This window comes from Clytia hemisphaerica, unplaced genomic scaffold (assembly GCF_902728285.1).
Source record: "Clytia hemisphaerica strain Z4C2 unplaced genomic scaffold, Clytia hemisphaerica genome assembly, whole genome shotgun sequence".
In the NCBI taxonomy this organism is placed as follows: Eukaryota; Metazoa; Cnidaria; class Hydrozoa; order Leptothecata; family Clytiidae; genus Clytia; species Clytia hemisphaerica.
The window spans coordinates 250,832-268,064 of NW_027104076.1; the positions used below are offsets into that span (position 1 = coordinate 250,832).

General features: G+C 35.6%; 1 protein-coding gene across 1 annotated transcript; it reads left to right on the forward strand.

Annotated features, from left to right (window-relative positions):
* Window positions 1–1,481: 1,481 nt before the first annotated feature.
* Window positions 1,482–16,874, forward strand: LOC136812536 (structural maintenance of chromosomes protein 3-like). Its single transcript, XM_067069064.1, has 12 exons — window positions 1,482–1,748; window positions 6,783–6,902; window positions 7,162–7,233; window positions 7,583–7,657; window positions 7,981–8,089; window positions 8,504–8,574; window positions 8,951–9,040; window positions 9,306–9,392; window positions 9,581–9,793; window positions 11,117–11,299; window positions 11,686–11,863; window positions 16,127–16,874. The coding sequence occupies exons 1-12, from the start codon at window positions 1,482–1,484 to the stop codon at window positions 16,336–16,338; spliced, it is 1,677 nt and encodes a 558-aa protein (XP_066925165.1). The 3' UTR covers window positions 16,339–16,874.
* The last annotated feature ends 359 nt before the right edge of the window (window positions 16,875–17,233 follow it).

Below are 17,233 nucleotides of genomic sequence, written 5' to 3' on the forward strand. Positions count from 1 at the left end.
CCAGAGTGTCATATAGCCTTTCTTCACACTTATACGAACGCCTAATCGCAAACAAATCTTCGTTGCGGATCGTTTTATCGCATCCAATCAGATTTTAGTATTTTCCCTTTCAATCAAAATGACATTTGTCGTTTCGAATACACCTTTTCAACCATAGCCAATAATTGCCGCACAGGTATTCTTTTGTCCGTCTTACCACCCTAAAACCGTCCCAGTCTTTTTTTTCGCACCTATAGACAATAGAAAAAGGTGTAAAAAAGGATTGAATCGAGTTTAGGGGGAGAGTTAAATAATAAATTGGTACGCGCCTGAACGCTAACTGCCGATGTCATGATAAATATATTTTTTAACATTTGCATGATAATGCATCATTCTACCAAGTTTCATGAATTTTCAAGAATTTTTAGAGACCTTATAGGGCCACCTGTTTGTCTCCCCCTGGACTATGATTCCAGGGATAGATATGGTAATATTTATAGACAGTATAGTGTTTTGTACATTGGCACTTTTGAGTTACAAATTGATAGAACTTTTTATTGGAAATCATATTAAATCATTAAATTCACAGATATCTTACATAAAATACTAGATAGAGCTACTCTGTTTTCCCAAACCACGGCCGTTAAATCAAAACAAATATACCATCTTTAGGAAAAGTATGGCACGAGGCAAAGTGGCGAGCGAATGAATTTGATTGATTGAATTTCCAATACCTAACTGTGGTCCAAACTTATAAGGATGGTGCATAGCTCGAGAGCTGTCGGCCTTTTTATTAGGTCATAAGCCTCAGAATTTTAACCATCCTCAACGTGTTTGCCATATCGAAAACTGTCAGAAAAGTTTTGTCAGATCGAACACTAGAGGTATCTTTGATCTCCACGAGCCCAAAAAAAGAGGTCAAAAAAGGGCTTGAATTTAGGTCACGAGCCTCATGGCTACAATTTTACAGATGACTAGTAAAGCCCTCCAGGACAATGAAAAGTATTTTGCTACAGCCAGTTACGGAGTAGATCTATCCATTGTTTCAAGATATCTACGGCGAATGAACAATCTATTTGAAAAGAAGGTCTGCAATGAATATTTAATATAAAAGGAAATTGATGAAGTGAACTAGAAAACATCAAATAGATTTGATTCAACATTCAATTCAGCTGATTTTGGAGATTTCTCCATTTCTCAAAGGGTGTCAAATTTAAGATTGATGATAATGTCATGTGAATCAAACTTTGATTTTCCCCTAGTTGTGAATTGTTATTTGAGAAAAACAGAAAATCAAGAATTGAAAAATTTGTCAACAGTTTGGAAATAATCAACCACGGGGAACGAAAAGCACGTCACAATAAATTTATCTGCGGCTCCTGTTACTACTGACAGACATTTTTTGATTCACATTGAAAAATTAGAATACATTTTGAAACTTTTCGTAAAGCTTTTCTTCTAGAGGAAGCATTTGTGAAAGTGAAAACTGAACACCTATCAAGATGTTTTTACGTCTGGTGCTTGTATCGGTATTTTACTCTACGCATGCGCAAATCTTCACCACAAGTGCAAAGAAAGGGGAAGGTTGTACATCAGTGAAGACACTTGTGACAGAACAAATCACGGAATGCGTTTTATCGTGTCGTGGAATGGAAAATATAACATCTTTGTACGATCATGAAACGAAAACGTGCCGATGTGTCGAAGAGAGTTGCTTGGCCGAAGAAAGCAGTCCACAAAAATCTAATAGTTCAGCTTACTATTTTAAGGTATGTTTGAAAGGTCACAGGACATAAGATTGATTTTCATCATAAACATACGTACCGTGAAAAGCACAGGCCAAAATCCTATATTGACCTGTGCCGACCAATCGAGATTCTATTCAGCGCGCAATCAACGCAGAGAAAAGTAACCATGACGACCATCCAAGATCTTGGATGAGGGTCATAGTCGATATTTTTATTCCCGTCGTTGAAAACACAGCTCAGAAATGTCATCAACGCTTTTTAAAAACAGTCAATGATAGAGAATCATAACACAAGATTTCTCTATTTCTCTATTATTTCGATTCCATTGAAGTAATATTACCATAATTAATAATTTAGTAATTACTGTTCTACATTTGGAAATCATGTAGAAGATTTCTTTTGAAAGAAACTCATTTCAATTACACTTGGAAGTTTCTGGAGAATTCGTAAATAGTAAACTGCATACTGATACAGTCTGCTAGACATTAATATGGTAATATTTGCTCTTCATCTTTGATTCTTTCTACAGTGATTAGATTGACACATGCGCGATAAAATTTCAATTATTGGTCTTCAGAGGTTGATATATTCTTTGAAAACTCAGCCTCTGATACTCAGGGTAAAACATACGGTGTAAGCTGACAATTTGGTATGCAATATAACCATGTTTTAACAAAGCTTTAAATGAGCTTTAGAATAGCTTTGAGAGCCTTTCGATTTCGGGGTCTAACCATGAAAAAGAAAATGATTTTTTCGTACCTACCATAAGTATGGGTACCTAAAAAGTATAGGTTTTATGACCTTAAATTCAATTTTGTAATCTCTAGATTCGAGAAACTTGATTTTTTGAAGTGATTTTTGATAAAATTTTGAATAACTTCGAATTTCACGACACTTTGCGATAATTAATTTTAATTTACAGTAATATATTTCTCAGTCTTATCAACCTCTATGAAATAATCATGCTTAACATTTTACAATTTTACAGTTGTAGGCGCACGGTGGGCCTCTTAACCAGTCGTCTTTACAATATTTTATTTTTCAGTAACGGGTTTGTTACAGATCTTCTTAAAGTAGAGTTTTGTCCGAGGACTTCCTCTAACCTTATATATCCAGCTGCCATTCTTTTGTAATTTTGTTTTCTCCTTAGCCTTTCTATACCATTCTTTAATAGTTTCGTGTTCTTTCTTCTAAATTCGTCTTTCTCTAATTTGTGGACTGATGCCAGAATCTGAAGTTTCTCTTCTTCGTTCTTTAGCACGACTTCCAAGGGTCGCCATATTTTTGTTTTGAATATTTCGTCTTTCCGAGCTCCTATTCTTTCTGCGTTGACGATGTTTACCTTTAATCCCATTTGGTTTTGTACAACTTCTTCAACATAATCCTTATCACCTACACGTTGCTCTTCTAGGTCTTCATGTTTGTTCTCTCCGAGGTTGTGAACAATGATATTGTACTTTGTTAAGTTTGACCATCGTTCTTCTTCTTTCTCTTCTTTGATGAAATTCTTGATCGTTACCTATTGTTGCTTCAGCTCATGGTTAGTAATGTTGAGCGTATGTCTGTTGTTGCTTTGATTCTATATCGTTGTCTTTTTTCTTTAGCTAATCTTTAGCGATGCTAGCGTATGTCTGTTGTTGTTTGGATCCTTTAACGACATCATCTTTGTTTACAAGATCGTCGATCTTCTTCTCCAGTCTATCCAGTCTAGCGAAAACACACTGCTCATCTTGATCTTTCTCTTTACCTTCAGTATTTGTTGCCTTGTTATTGGTCGTTCTTTGTTTACTTGTTTTGATCTTCTCTAATAAAATTGGCGTGACTGTGATGCATTTCGCACATTCGAATCTACTGAAGGCAAATCTGTACTTGGTAGGCTGGAAGCTCCGAACAGGCATAATGAACAAATTTTTGACACTTCCTACACTGCAAGACATCGTTATCCCGTATTATTTCGTTTATAAAGCATTTATTTGGGGTGCAGGATCCATATTTTGATGAAATTTCCGTGTTAAGATTTTCAGAAGTTTTCGCCATTTTGTTGCATTGTCAAGAGCACAACCGTACTAGTCTGAATCGCAGACCTCTACAAAACCACAGGTAGTATAGGTCTGCTTAATGATCTACCAACCGCTTTCCGGTTCGCAAAGGAAATCTTGGCGAGTAATTTGATTGACATTGTTGTGCGCGCAAAAACGATCGTTTCGAACGTTTTCAATGGAATGTTTACATTTGAAATTCGAATCCCAGACCAGAAAACAAAACAGAAAAAAGATAAAAAACAATATGATGCGCGCATTATGTACAGTCTGTAGATTTATTTTTGACTTTTGCTTTAATAAGATATCTGGTCTGTAAATTTATCAAAACTTTTCCATCAGCTCTTCGGTCGAAGCTCAAAAAATACAAATATGAACACAAAAGTGAAAGAAAACAACCAGAAACACTCCAATCTCTTCAAGAAATTGGAGCTAAGTACCTGAAAAGATACAAAGCCCACACAGTATTAAAAAGTGAAATGCCAAAGCTGAAGAAAAGTTCTTTGATTGTTTTAACATTTAAAGGCCCTTGTTGAAGGAACAACAACACTCCCTTTTGTAGAATCATAAAGAAGTAATGTCAGAAATATTCAATATGACCCCAAAAATGTACTGTATATACATAACTAGAATACCTTGAAATAATCTGCAACATATCTGTAGAACTGACAAAACAATTATCTGGAGCCAAAGTGATCAACAAATCCAGTGTGGTAAAAAAATTATACACTCATGCAAGTCCAAATTAAAGCATCAAAATGTAGTTTTACGAAGCAAATTTTGTTGGTGCACACAGAAGATACATCAAGGCACTTAAATTCAATAAATCTAATTTCTCATCTTTTACAAAATCTCCACATTAAACAAGAAAGGAGAAAGAAAAACAAGCAATCTTCCTTCCGCCTACTTTTTTTTCAAAATCCAAATATATTTTCCAATCTATGATTGGTGCCTCACAGAAAATTTAAACATTCGTAATGTTATATTTGTAGAACACTCGCCAGCTAAAAATGTCTTTAGCCGTATATCGGCTAAAGGCGGCAAATCTCTGGACAAAGGAAATATAGCTTTTAAGCTAGCATCCCTATTAGCCAAATTCTGGAGCCGCTCGCTGCGCTGCCGTGCGCAGCTTGTAGGGACAAAAAATACTTTCGCTTTCGTTTTTAGGCGGCATTCGCAGATATTTGGTAAGAAAAACAGTGAGACTCCCCCCTTTTTTTACCAGCAAAAAATTGGAAAAAGAGATTGGATTTATGTTGGAACTTTTATTGGATTTCAAAGAAAACCTCTTCCAAACATGAAACGTTTATAATCACTCATCGTTTGGGGAATTTTCAATTATCCCAGCCTCAGTCTTTGGCCTACAGCCTATGAACTTTTTGTACTGTATATGCTTTTTTTGGGCTATTACTTTTCTTAGAAAAACTTTTTCTGCTCACTTTGGGCCTCAGTTGAGTATGATAAGTAGATTTTGGGTTGGGAAATAGGTAAAAAGTAAAACCATACATAAACATGTTTAAGTGTTTGAGAGTATTTTGACTTCATGTTATGTTTTTCTTATCTTTACCACCACAAATTTATCCAACAGAATAGAATTTATAAACTATTTTCAAGCATAAAAATATTTGGCTGATGCAAATTTTGTACAAATTTCATATATTTAATGATAAAGTAAAAACATCTCGAAATTTTTTTATCATAATCCTTTGTGACAGTACTTGGGAAGTTGGAAGCTTTTCCACCGAACAGAATTGAGCACTGAATCCAAATAAAAAGTAATTTCAGACAGTGCTTTAGGCATCATAACTTTGCCTGAAAATGCAATGACTACAAAGTGGATTTGTACCGCCAAGGGCTCTAACTTGGGACAGTCTGACAAAACATGGGACAGCAATTCGGCAATCATTTTACCAAAATTTTCGCAAATCATAGAAAACAAACTTGTTGTCAACAGAGATTTAACAGTGAAAATACAGTCCAGAGAGTCAACAATCCCATGATATGACCACTCGTCCCAAGTTAGAGCCGTTGATGGTGTGCTTGATATCCAAAACAATAATAATCCATTATATGATATACATAGTCATGTCAATGTCGTAACGTACTGTCAATTTTTGCGGTACTTCCAAAATTTCAGAATTTTTTGGCACTTTCTTCGGATTTGCTTATCCTTTTCTTGTCCTGGATCCAATCAAAGCCTGTACGTAAAACGTACTACAAAATCAGTCACTTTTATAACATTATAACTCAGTCTTTGACGACTGGGAAGATTCAACGACATTTGAGAGTTAAAAGTAAAGTTTATCCTTCAGCGCAGTCAGTGATGAATCCGATCCGACCGATGGTGTCTCTTTAGCCATTTTTCAGATGAATAAGATGAATCATGAATTTTTTTTTATCTAAGGGGATGGGTGAAACCACATGTTTGAACTACGAGCCTATATCTTGCTTGGATATCTCTCTCGTATCAAAACTGTTCATTGCAATCGAAAAAATCTTTCCCAGCTGAATTCCATGATAGGGAATGTTTGTGAAGCCATTATAGTCATTGTTTGTACCAATATAAAGTTACTTCTGCAAGTTAGTAGTCTTCATCAACAGCTTTCGAAAGCAGCAAAATCGACAAAACTACTTGAATTAAGTTTGTAAACAAAAAAGCAAGTTTCACACATTCATTATGTTCAAGAAGTATTGTCTGTTATTCCAATGCATGATAGAAGTCTATTCCAATACATTTAATGTTGGTTCCAAGCAGTATTCTTCTTCTTTCTTTCCAAGAATCACCAAATCTACTCAAAAAGCACTGTTTTGCAGTGCTTCCCCAGCCAAAAATGTAAACAAAATGGCTTCCGCCTCGATTTTTGTCCCGACACGGGCATCAACTGCAGCGCAGCGAGCGGCTCCAGAATTTGGCTAAGGCTCGACAAAGTCCTCATAACTCATTGCTCAAGGCGAAGTTCAAAACCAATTTCTAAAAAGTTTACTTAGTTCAGTTATATATTTCTCTCTTTACCAGGAAAGTGCGTTGACAAATTACCAAGGAGAATTGGAGAGATTGCGCGGACAAATGAAATCGTTTCAAGAAGAACTGGGCACAGATTTGCTATCACAACTCACAACCGAAGACCAGGAAGAGGTAATTTCAAATATCAATGGATGATCGTGAAACATGAGATTTCAACCATATAAAATCATGTATTTTCCAATCTTTTGCCAAAATGATGTGTGATAAGAACATATCATAACTTCCAGACCAAAGTTTAAATTAAACACGACATCTCTTACTCGTTTGATTTTACATCATTTGAAAGGGATATTCTCGATAGATGAGCCCCTAAAGTTCTTGCTAGATTAAGATTTTATGTTTCTCATTTTTTTTTTATTTACGTCTTCAGGTAGAACAATTGAATGGAGAAATCGCCGAGCTTAAAGAAAAACTGAAAGTGGTTTTCAACGAAAGAACTAAGGTATCTTAAAATTTCAACCTTGTTGTGAGGGCTAGCTAACTTTAATATCTTTTAAAGTGAATTTGATCGATGCCGAAGAAAAGGGCCGAGCTACACTATTGGAACTAATTTTCGCGATTAATTTTTTCGCGGTTTTTTGGCACAACCGAGAAAATTTGAACCCGTGAATTACAATTTTTTCCAATTTTATCGAAAATTTTGAAAAATCCCTAGGAAAATGAAAGAAATTTGTCCAAATAAGGGCAAAACCGCGAAAATTAAAACCCGCGAAATGCAATTTTTCCGATTCTTTTTTCCAATAAGGTACATGAACTGATGTTGTCATGATATAATGTATTTCTACCTTCAGCTTGAAATCGAAAGTGAAAGGATTGCTTCATATTTGCATAACAATTTGTACAAACGGCGTGATGAACTCAAAAATGTAAGTGAAAATGAAATCTCGAAATTCTGTTTTTAAATTTTCAAAAATTAACCAAGGAATGCGATCGTATTCGAATATCAATCCTAACGACTTTTGCTTTTTCCTTTTGCTAATTCTGGTCGTTTTTGCAAGATGAACAAAGAAGAAAAGAATTGCATTGAATATCAGTTTAAAGCGAATCGATTTCTCAAACAGCAGTAAGAACTTTTTAAGCTGAAAATTAGCGATTAGCTAATTAGTAAAACATTTGTGTTTCCCTATCGGAAAAAAAAAGAAGTCAGGTCAAAAATTTCTTGTTTAAAAACGCCGATGATTCCGTTTAGAAAATGGAAGAAGTCGAAGTTGAAAACAAAGCCGAACAACATTCAATGAAAACCATCGAATTAGAAACCTGTAATAATGAACTAGAAAAATCCAACGGCCAAGTCACAGGTTTGTACAGAAAACGTCATTTTTTTGGTGATAATTTGATAGCTTGTCGTAATGGAGGCGGGTTTTTTCTTTAACTTATCTTCCTGAATCTTCAATACTCTGGTACTGATTAATTCATCTTTCTTTGGAAGAATTTGAATTTCAACATTTTCGGTCAGCTTGAAGTATGTGACCAGAATTTTTGTAGATTCTTCTTTAGGCAGGCCTGGCGGAACAACAGTAAAAGTGGGGGAGGCTTAATGCTAAAAATGAGATAAGATTCGCTAGAAATTTGCGAAGAAAATCTCATTTGCTCAAAAGTGGGGAGGCCGAAGTCTCCCCAGTCTCCCTGCTTCCGCCGGGCCTTTCAGGTGTTCTTTGCGACCGCATCTGTACCTTTATTGCAATAAATTAATTCCAAGCATTTCTTAATAGAATTAAACAAGCGAACAAAGACGTTGAAAGCTGAAGTGAAAAGTCTACAGAACGTTTTGGAAGAGTGGAAGGTACTTTACTTTGAAAGATGCTTTTTGCGAATTTCATTTTCGACTTTGCTTTTGTTTGTATCAGTCTCAGCATTTTCACTTACTTGGTGTCATACTCTCATTTCCTGACATAAGCTGCAATTGCAATTTAATTGTTTTGTTAAAAGTATCTTCGAAAAGGTTTCACCATTCAATATCAATTCTCTCTAATTCGATTTTCAAAGGACTGAGAGATTTTTTCGACTAGGGAAAGATTCGAATTATAGGTGATTTTCCTGATAATTTTTAACGTTAATATTCCTTGAGGGGACCAATGTTTTAATTCGAATTACAGAAAGATTCGAGATAGAGGACAGTTGACTATGTACGTTTTGAATCTTTGATTTCTTTCTTGTAGACGGTGGAGCGAGAGAAGCAAGCTGCGATTGAAGAAGACACTAAGCTGATGGAGAAACTGGCCAATAAGAAAAGTCTCCTCCTGAAAAAGGTACACATTTTATGAGAGATAATCGGAATGATTTTTGCCTGAGTATTTTCCAAAGTTGAGATATTTGAATTATAAGTCCTTGACTTTTAGCATGAAAATAATGGAGTTAATAAGAAAAGAAGAATTGTGTAAGAACCCTTTTTTAGAGATTTCAAATTGTCAACCTTAAAAAATCTTGACACAATTTTAAATAACTCGTTTTCTCTTTTATGCCTTAGCTTTTCTTTAAATCCATTTTTAACCATCATACATATGTCTTATTTAGCGAGAAGAATGCATGCGGAAGATCCGTGAGCTTGGAAGTTTACCAGCCGATGCATTTGAGAAATATCAAAAGACCTCAATCAAAGCGGTATGAATGCTGTAAACCTTTCTTTCCAATTTTCTTGAAAATTCTACTGCTTTTAAGCTCAGTTCATTGAGAAACTGAGATTTTTTATAGTTTTGCGTACAAGACTGAAGCGCAAACATTACGTCATGACTATCATGAATATATAATATTCCATGAAAATGATTTTCTGCATTTCATCAAACGTTCAGCTGTGGAAGAAGCTCAAAGAAGCGACTGACGAACTGAAGAAATATTCACACGTCAACAAGAAAGCGTTGGATCAATTTGTCAGCTTCTCCGAACAGAAAGAGAAACTGGTGAAACGGAAACAAGAAATTGCGGAGGGATACGAAGCTATCTTGGATATGATGGACGTGTTGGAACATAGGAAACATGAAGCTATACTGTTCACTTTCAAACAGGTTAGTTGGACTCTCTTTTTTTTATAGAACGTATTCCTTAAAGCCAGATTGACATTATGTTTTCCGATGTCTGAATCGCTGCTTCAAGAACGCTGAGCTTACATAAAGATTGCAGTTATTCAACCAATCATCTTTCATTTCATCATCAAAACAAAAGATAGCGTGTGACGTAACTTAATTGTTCGATTCAACACTGCAATGTCTTCGTTTTTAATGGAGCTGTGGAATGTTTTTGCAGAATAAGCAAACAGACTCATGAATAGATATACTGCACTGGCTTTAAGGCCTGTCTTCAAAAACTAATAAAAAATATCAATAGATCACATGTATGAGTGCTTAATACACTGATTTCGAACCGCATATATGCATGAAGGTAATAAAGATAGATGGAGAGTCAATGCCTTTTGTTCTATTCTGATTTATCTCGGAAGCAAACCTGAGCAAACAGCTGTTTGGTTGCTTTGGGTATAAGATGATTAATTTTGGGTATACTCGTGGGAATATTTAAGATGAATGAAAAGACATTACATTTTTAACAAGTATATTGAAATATAATAGCCTTGTCATAAAAAAATTGAAAAAACTTCACATAATAAGCACAATACTCTAAACTTCTAGGGGAAGCTGCCCATAAAGCCATCGATAGATTTAAAAAAGAATTACGTGTTACGGTTAGGAACCTTGTAGCGATCATTTTGTCAGAGTATGAAAACCGCTGCCCACTTAGACGTGAAGAATTTTAAGATCAGAAACTTTCAATGATAATGTGATGCGACTCTCAATGTTCACAAAATGCCAGCCCAAAAATATATCCTTATGAAATTAATATATTCTTTTATCCTTAAATCAGTTGAAACTATTTCGAATCTCATTTTAACTAAGATTTCTCGCAAAATTAAGTTTTTCAAAAGCAACGGACCAGCCTCTTTCTGTTCTTATAAAGTTATAAATCGATGTTTTTTGCTTCCAATGATGGTACACCAAAGAAAAGCCGCCTTGAATAGATTTATAAAAGATTTCAACGACCATTTAGGTCATTACCGAGACGTTTTCTCTCCATCTGTATCTTTATTACTTTCATGATATATGTAATGCATCTCAAGTGTACAATCAAGCCATTAAAAAAAAAATTACCCGAACATTGGTTGAATTTTTGAAAACTCCCTGACAATCCTTGACAATAAAATATCTGTTAAGAGTTTGGAACTTTTGTTCGCCCAATTTGGCCTTATAATCACTGAACGAGCTCTTCAAAAGTAATATCTTTATATCCATCGTTATTAGATATGCTTACATCTATCATTATGGAAACTTTTCCTCTAGGTGTCGCACAACTTCAGTGACATTTTCAAGCAGCTAGTATCCGGTGGAAAAGCTCAATTGATCATGAAGAGAGCAGAAGCAAAAGAAAGCATCGAAGAAGACTCACAATCCCAATCGACTGATCAATCGAGCAGTCAGAGATCTGCAAAACAATATGATGAATTCAGCGGCATCTCTATCAAGGTAAAGACTCCTCAAAAGTAAACTGATGAGCCCATTGAGTCCTGCCTCCTCAGTGGAACTTTTATTGGAGGTAAATCTGGTCTGTTTGCTCCTTAAGGTGCTCCAAGATAAAATGTATATGGACCCTTTCACGTTTTTCTTATAAGGCACCTCCACTTTTTTGTTTTTCTTTTCCAACATCAGACCTTTAAGAATATATCTGGAGTAAGTCGTGTGCAATATTTTTGTAAATAGTTTTTGTTCCGTGTTTATTATTAGGCACTCGGGAGTGACGTGTTATAACTTTACAAAGTTGACTGAATTTTAGGATACCTTAACCATTGATCGGAAAGTACATTAATATTCCACTAACAGTTATGATTGATCCTAATGTTTCTCAATTTCAGGTTTCTTTCACTGGTAAAAGCGCTGAGACACTGGAGATGAATCAATTATCTGGTGGACAAAAGACCTTGGTTGCACTCACCCTTATTTTTGCTATTCAAAAGTGTGACCCTGCTCCATTTTATTTGTTCGATGAGATTGACCAAGCTTTAGATCCGCAGTATCGAAAATCAGTAGCAGGTTAGTAGATTGTTTCAAAACATTTTTCTTTTGCAAAGACTCCCTCGATCCACCTCATCAACAATTAATCGATTAAGTAACGTTGATACTGTTGGTGAATTCTTTAAAGGGTGCCTTGAGGGTATTAATTTTTGCGGGAAATAATTTTCGCGTTTTTGGGTATCTACCGCGAAGATTAGTTCCGCGAAATGCACTTTTTATTATAAATTCTCGAAAACCCCTAGGAAAATATAAGAATTTCGACAAAAAGTGGGTGTCCACCGCAAAAGTAAGTTCTACCAAAGATTTATTATACACTGGATAAACGACTCATAAAACGATGGAGAGCGATCATTGTATTTCCTTTGTTTCAGAAAACAATTGATGTTCTAGCTTTGTCCGCAAAGGACAACTGTCATGGCGGCTCGAAGATGTCTGATTTTTAAAAATGTTTATCTGTCTTATTTTTAAAAAGTTCTCTAGCTCCTTCTTTTTGTACATTTGCAGAAATCAATGAATAATGCGTAGCAAACATCCAAAGAGTGCACAATACAGTTGTAGTGCTTCATAAATATGTATTTTCCAAAAATCAAAATGTTAAAAACATAACTAAAAGTTTCATGCACTTACGTACAATCATCAGATGTGACTAAAAACAGTGTTGAAAAGAAATTTATGTACAAGAAAAAAATTCTGATTCATTAAAAAGTGATAAGAACATGTGATGGGTAATTATTAAAAGATCGTTAAAAGATAAAAAAGACAAAGGTAGTAAAACTGTAAAATTCTCAAGGGTCTGGTGGGACATCTTTGAAGTTTTTTAATAAATACTTTGCCGCATGACGACACGTAGAAATTAATTCAGATCGTTTATTTAATAGTTTTTCCTTTGACGAAATAATGTGGTACTTTTCCGTAAGGCATAGGTCACATGATTTGCTTCCATTTTTGTACGGTTGGGCGTGGTCGATAACTTTCCACTTCAGAATTGGTTCGATGTTCTTATTCTGTAGAGACCATACATATTTTGAGAGCTCCGTGGAATTTGACTTGTCTTCGTGACGAAAAGTGTGTTTGTGTTGGTACCATCTTGTTTTGAACGTGTTTTCCGTCAAACCGATATACTGAACCCCTTCGTCATTTTCTGATTTTTTGACCGTACATTGGTAAATCAATTTGCTCTTTTGACAGTTACCGTCAAGTGGGCATGATGCTTTTTTGCGGCAATTACACATTTTTTCTTGAAGAGGTTGTGGTTTTACTGAAAGCACTTTCTTGTTGTGGCCGGTTATGATTCTTGCGACGTTAGGTAGACAACTATAACTCACTTTCACATTATTGCGATTGAACAATTTATGTAGTCGATGGTGTTTTGGAAAGTTTTTGTCGAGTATTTTGAGAAATCGCTTTGCTATGTCCGTTCGAACGTTAAGGCTGTAGGGAGGGTTGAACCATATGATATTTCTCCGTCTTTGTCGTTTGGGTCGTTCGGCTTTTTTGTTGAATTTGATTTTCGACTTGTAACCACTGTTGCTCAAAGCATCATTGTAGAAGGGTGCGGCACGTTTGAAGATCTTTTCGTTCGACGATATGGTGCTGATACGATCTGCGATCATTTCAGGTATCCGTTTTATAATGTTTGGTGGGTGCAAAACCCTGAAATCGGAAAAGTAAGCAAAACCATCATTGAAAATCTAAACAAAGTCGTTAGAGAAACAACTAAACCCAAAACAACTAAACCCAAACCCTGCAAAACCTGAAATCGGAAAAGTAAGCAAAACCATCATTGAAAATCTAAACAAAGTCGTTAGAGAAACAACTAAAATTAACCAATGGCGAAGCAACCGTGACGTCATCGATTGGTTCAAGGAAATTGAGAACAAAAGGAAATGTCACTTCATACAATTTGACATAGTGGAATTCTACCCATCTATAACGAAAAGGCTACTACTTGCATCCCTCGAACACGCATCACGTTATGTCGAAATACCTGAGGAACACCAGTCGATCATCATGCACTCTCGGAAATCCTTATTATTCGCGAACGACGAACGATGGGTTAAAAAGAACGGAGACCCCGACTTCGACGTTACGATGGGAAGCTACGATGGGGCAGAACTTTGTGAATTAGTAGGAATTTTTATACTCCACCGCCTTGGTCAAAAGTTCGGTCGTAAAAATTGTGGAGTTTACCGAGATGATGGTTTAGGCGTTTTTGAAAGCATCAGTGGCCCGCAAGCAGACCGCATCCGGAAAGAAATGATTGAAATGTTTCAGAAAGAATTTGATCTTAAAATAACAATCACAACAAAACTTAAAATCGTCAACTTCCTAGATCTCACCCTAAACCTCAATAACGGCACATACGAACCTTACTCAAAGCCAAACAGTCAACCAGTATATGTTCACGTCAACTCAAACCACCCACCAAACATTATAAAACGGATACCTGAAATGATCGCAGATCGTATCAGCACCATATCGTCGAACGAAAAGATCTTCAAACGTGCCGCACCCTTCTACAATGATGCTTTGAGGAACAGTGGTTACAAGTCGAAAATCAAATTCAACAAAAAAGCCGAACGACCCAAACGACAAAGACGGAGAAATATCATATGGTTCAACCCTCCCTACAGCCTTAACGTTCGAACGGACATAGCAAAGCGATTTCTCAAAATACTCGACAAAAACTTTCCAAAACACCATCGACTACATAAATTGTTCAATCGCAATAATGTGAAAGTGAGTTATAGTTGTCTACCTAACGTCGCAAGAATCATAACCGGCCACAACAAGAAAGTGCTTTCAGTAAAACCACAACCTCTTCAAGAAAAAATGTGTAATTGCCGCAAAAAAAAGCATCATGCCCACTTGACGGTAACTGTCAAAAGAGCAAATTGATTTACCAATGTACGGTCAAAAAATCAGAAAATGACGAAGGGGTTCAGTATATCGGTTTGACGGAAAACACGTTCAAAACAAGATGGTACCAACACAAACACACTTTTCGTCACGAAGACAAGTCAAATTCCACGGAGCTCTCAAAATATGTATGGTCTCTACAGAATAAGAACATCGAACCAATTCTGAAGTGGAAAGTTATCGACCACGCCCAACCGTACAAAAATGGAAGCAAATCATGTGACCTATGCCTTACGGAAAAGTACCACATTATTTCGTCAAAGGAAAAACTATTAAATAAACGATCTGAATTAATTTCTACGTGTCGTCATGCGGCAAAGTATTTATTAAAAAACTTCAAAGATGTCCCACCAGACCCTTGAGAATTTTACAGTTTTACTACCTTTGTCTTTTTTATCTTTTAACGATCTTTTAATAATTACCCATCACATGTTCTTATCACTTTTTAATGAATCAGAATTTTTTTCTTGTACATAAATTTCTTTTCAACACTGTTTTTAGTCACATCTGATGATTGTACGTAAGTGCATGAAACTTTTAGTTATGTTTTTAACATTTTGATTTTTGGAAAATACATATACATTTGCAGAAAAAAAGTTTGAAAGTAAGGCTAGTATTCCAAGCCAGATACATTTGTGAAATCTAATGTGAGAAAAACATCTTGAGACAAGAAATCCAGCCAAAATGCTTATAGTGACACAAAATTTTGAATTGGAAATATTTTTCCAAGACTGTTCCCAGAAGAGCTAAAATTAACATACATAATACTTGAGTGTCTTGGCTCCACTGTGGTATGAAAATTCTTTGGAGGCACGTGGTGGCAAGGTGGTTTTTTTGAGGCTGAAGTTTGAAAATTTCCGGTGTCAACATTAAATTTCTTATACACAACACGTCTTTTGCATCTTTCTCACAGCTTGAAACGTCATAACGACTTATAATTAGCAATTAAGTGAAAGAATCTGACTCTCACAGGAAAGTTTTAAGTCTCTTTTGGGAATTGGATGAGTGATTTTCGATAAGAAATGCAATAAAAATGCTTCGAAAAATCATTTAATGAGGGAAGGAGAGTGAACAATACTATCATTACTGCGGACATAGCTAGTACACGAGAAATCAGCAAAAATCTGTTACTTGTATATCCAGTGTATAATAAATCCTTGGTTCTACAAAAAACGTCAATTTCATACCCTCGCACCGCCTAGTTCCTGTGAAAATTAGTTTCCTTTAAAGTAACTTTTTTTTGCAAACAATTCTATACGTAGCAGAGAGAACTTTGACAGAACTCTAAAGCATGCTCTCGCGTACATTCCTTTCTATCCCTGTGTTGCGTCCTCTGGATAATTTTACGGATTTATTTTTCAGCCATGATTCACAATCTTGCTGACAAAGCACAATTCATCACGACCACTTTCCGACCAGAGCTTTTGGAATCAGCTGAAAATTTTTACGGAGTACAATTCAAGAATAAAGTCAGTCACGTGTTATCAATCACCAAAGAAGAAGCGAAAGACTTTGTCGAAGACGAATGCCAAGATTCTAGCGCTACTGATGCTGCTACTGCTAAAAATACGTGAAAATCGTCCTCATCTACAGTGAAAGAGAGAGGCGTTAAAGCCTTGATAAAGTTCCTACCAAAACTACATATGATAAAATGACATGCGAGATGTAGTTTTTACCACCGTAACTCGAACTCGTAGCTTCTACTGTTGATTCAGTTCTTCCAAGAAAGCGACGTGACCTCGGGAGCATTATTTGGAGAGAGGGACACCTTGCACGAACCCCATCCATTAGGACTCTGAATTTCCAACAACTTTTGTGCATTCTTACAGATTCGAAAAAACGTTCTGCATACTTTCTTTCGTTCAAGGATTCCAAAACGAACATTATATACTTGGAAACTATTGTTTCCCTTGTGAAGAAAGTTTTTAATTTTATTTATCATCATATTTTTTTCTTTTTTCTGTAAATAAATGGATAATATAGCCGATAACTAAACTGTATCAACAACGTTTTTAACATTTTATAATTTTCTTTTTGATCGTTCCAAAGATTTGATTTTGTTTGACTGAAGCTCAAAATATATTCACATTTTTGAATCAGTTTACCTAAACACTCCGATTTACATTTCTTTACCTGCCGTTAAAAGCTAAAACACTTTTTTAAATCCAAAGTTCAAAGCTTGTGCCTACAGTGTGACGAAAAATATGAAAACGAATGTTTCACTTTTTCCGGATGAATTGTATAAGTGATATAAGGTTGTACCCGTTTTTGATGAGTTTAGAAAAAGGTCTCGAAAAAGCAATTTTCTTTCGTATAATATAGACTGATTGTCGAATCAGACTAAAATTGGAGTGAGCGGACTATAGTTTTGTCACTCCGCAATGTTTTAAAAGGGTGTAACCTGAGTCTCTCGACAAACAAGTATAACAGAAAAGAGAGTTCCTAGCTAAATAGGCATAGCGTGGAATG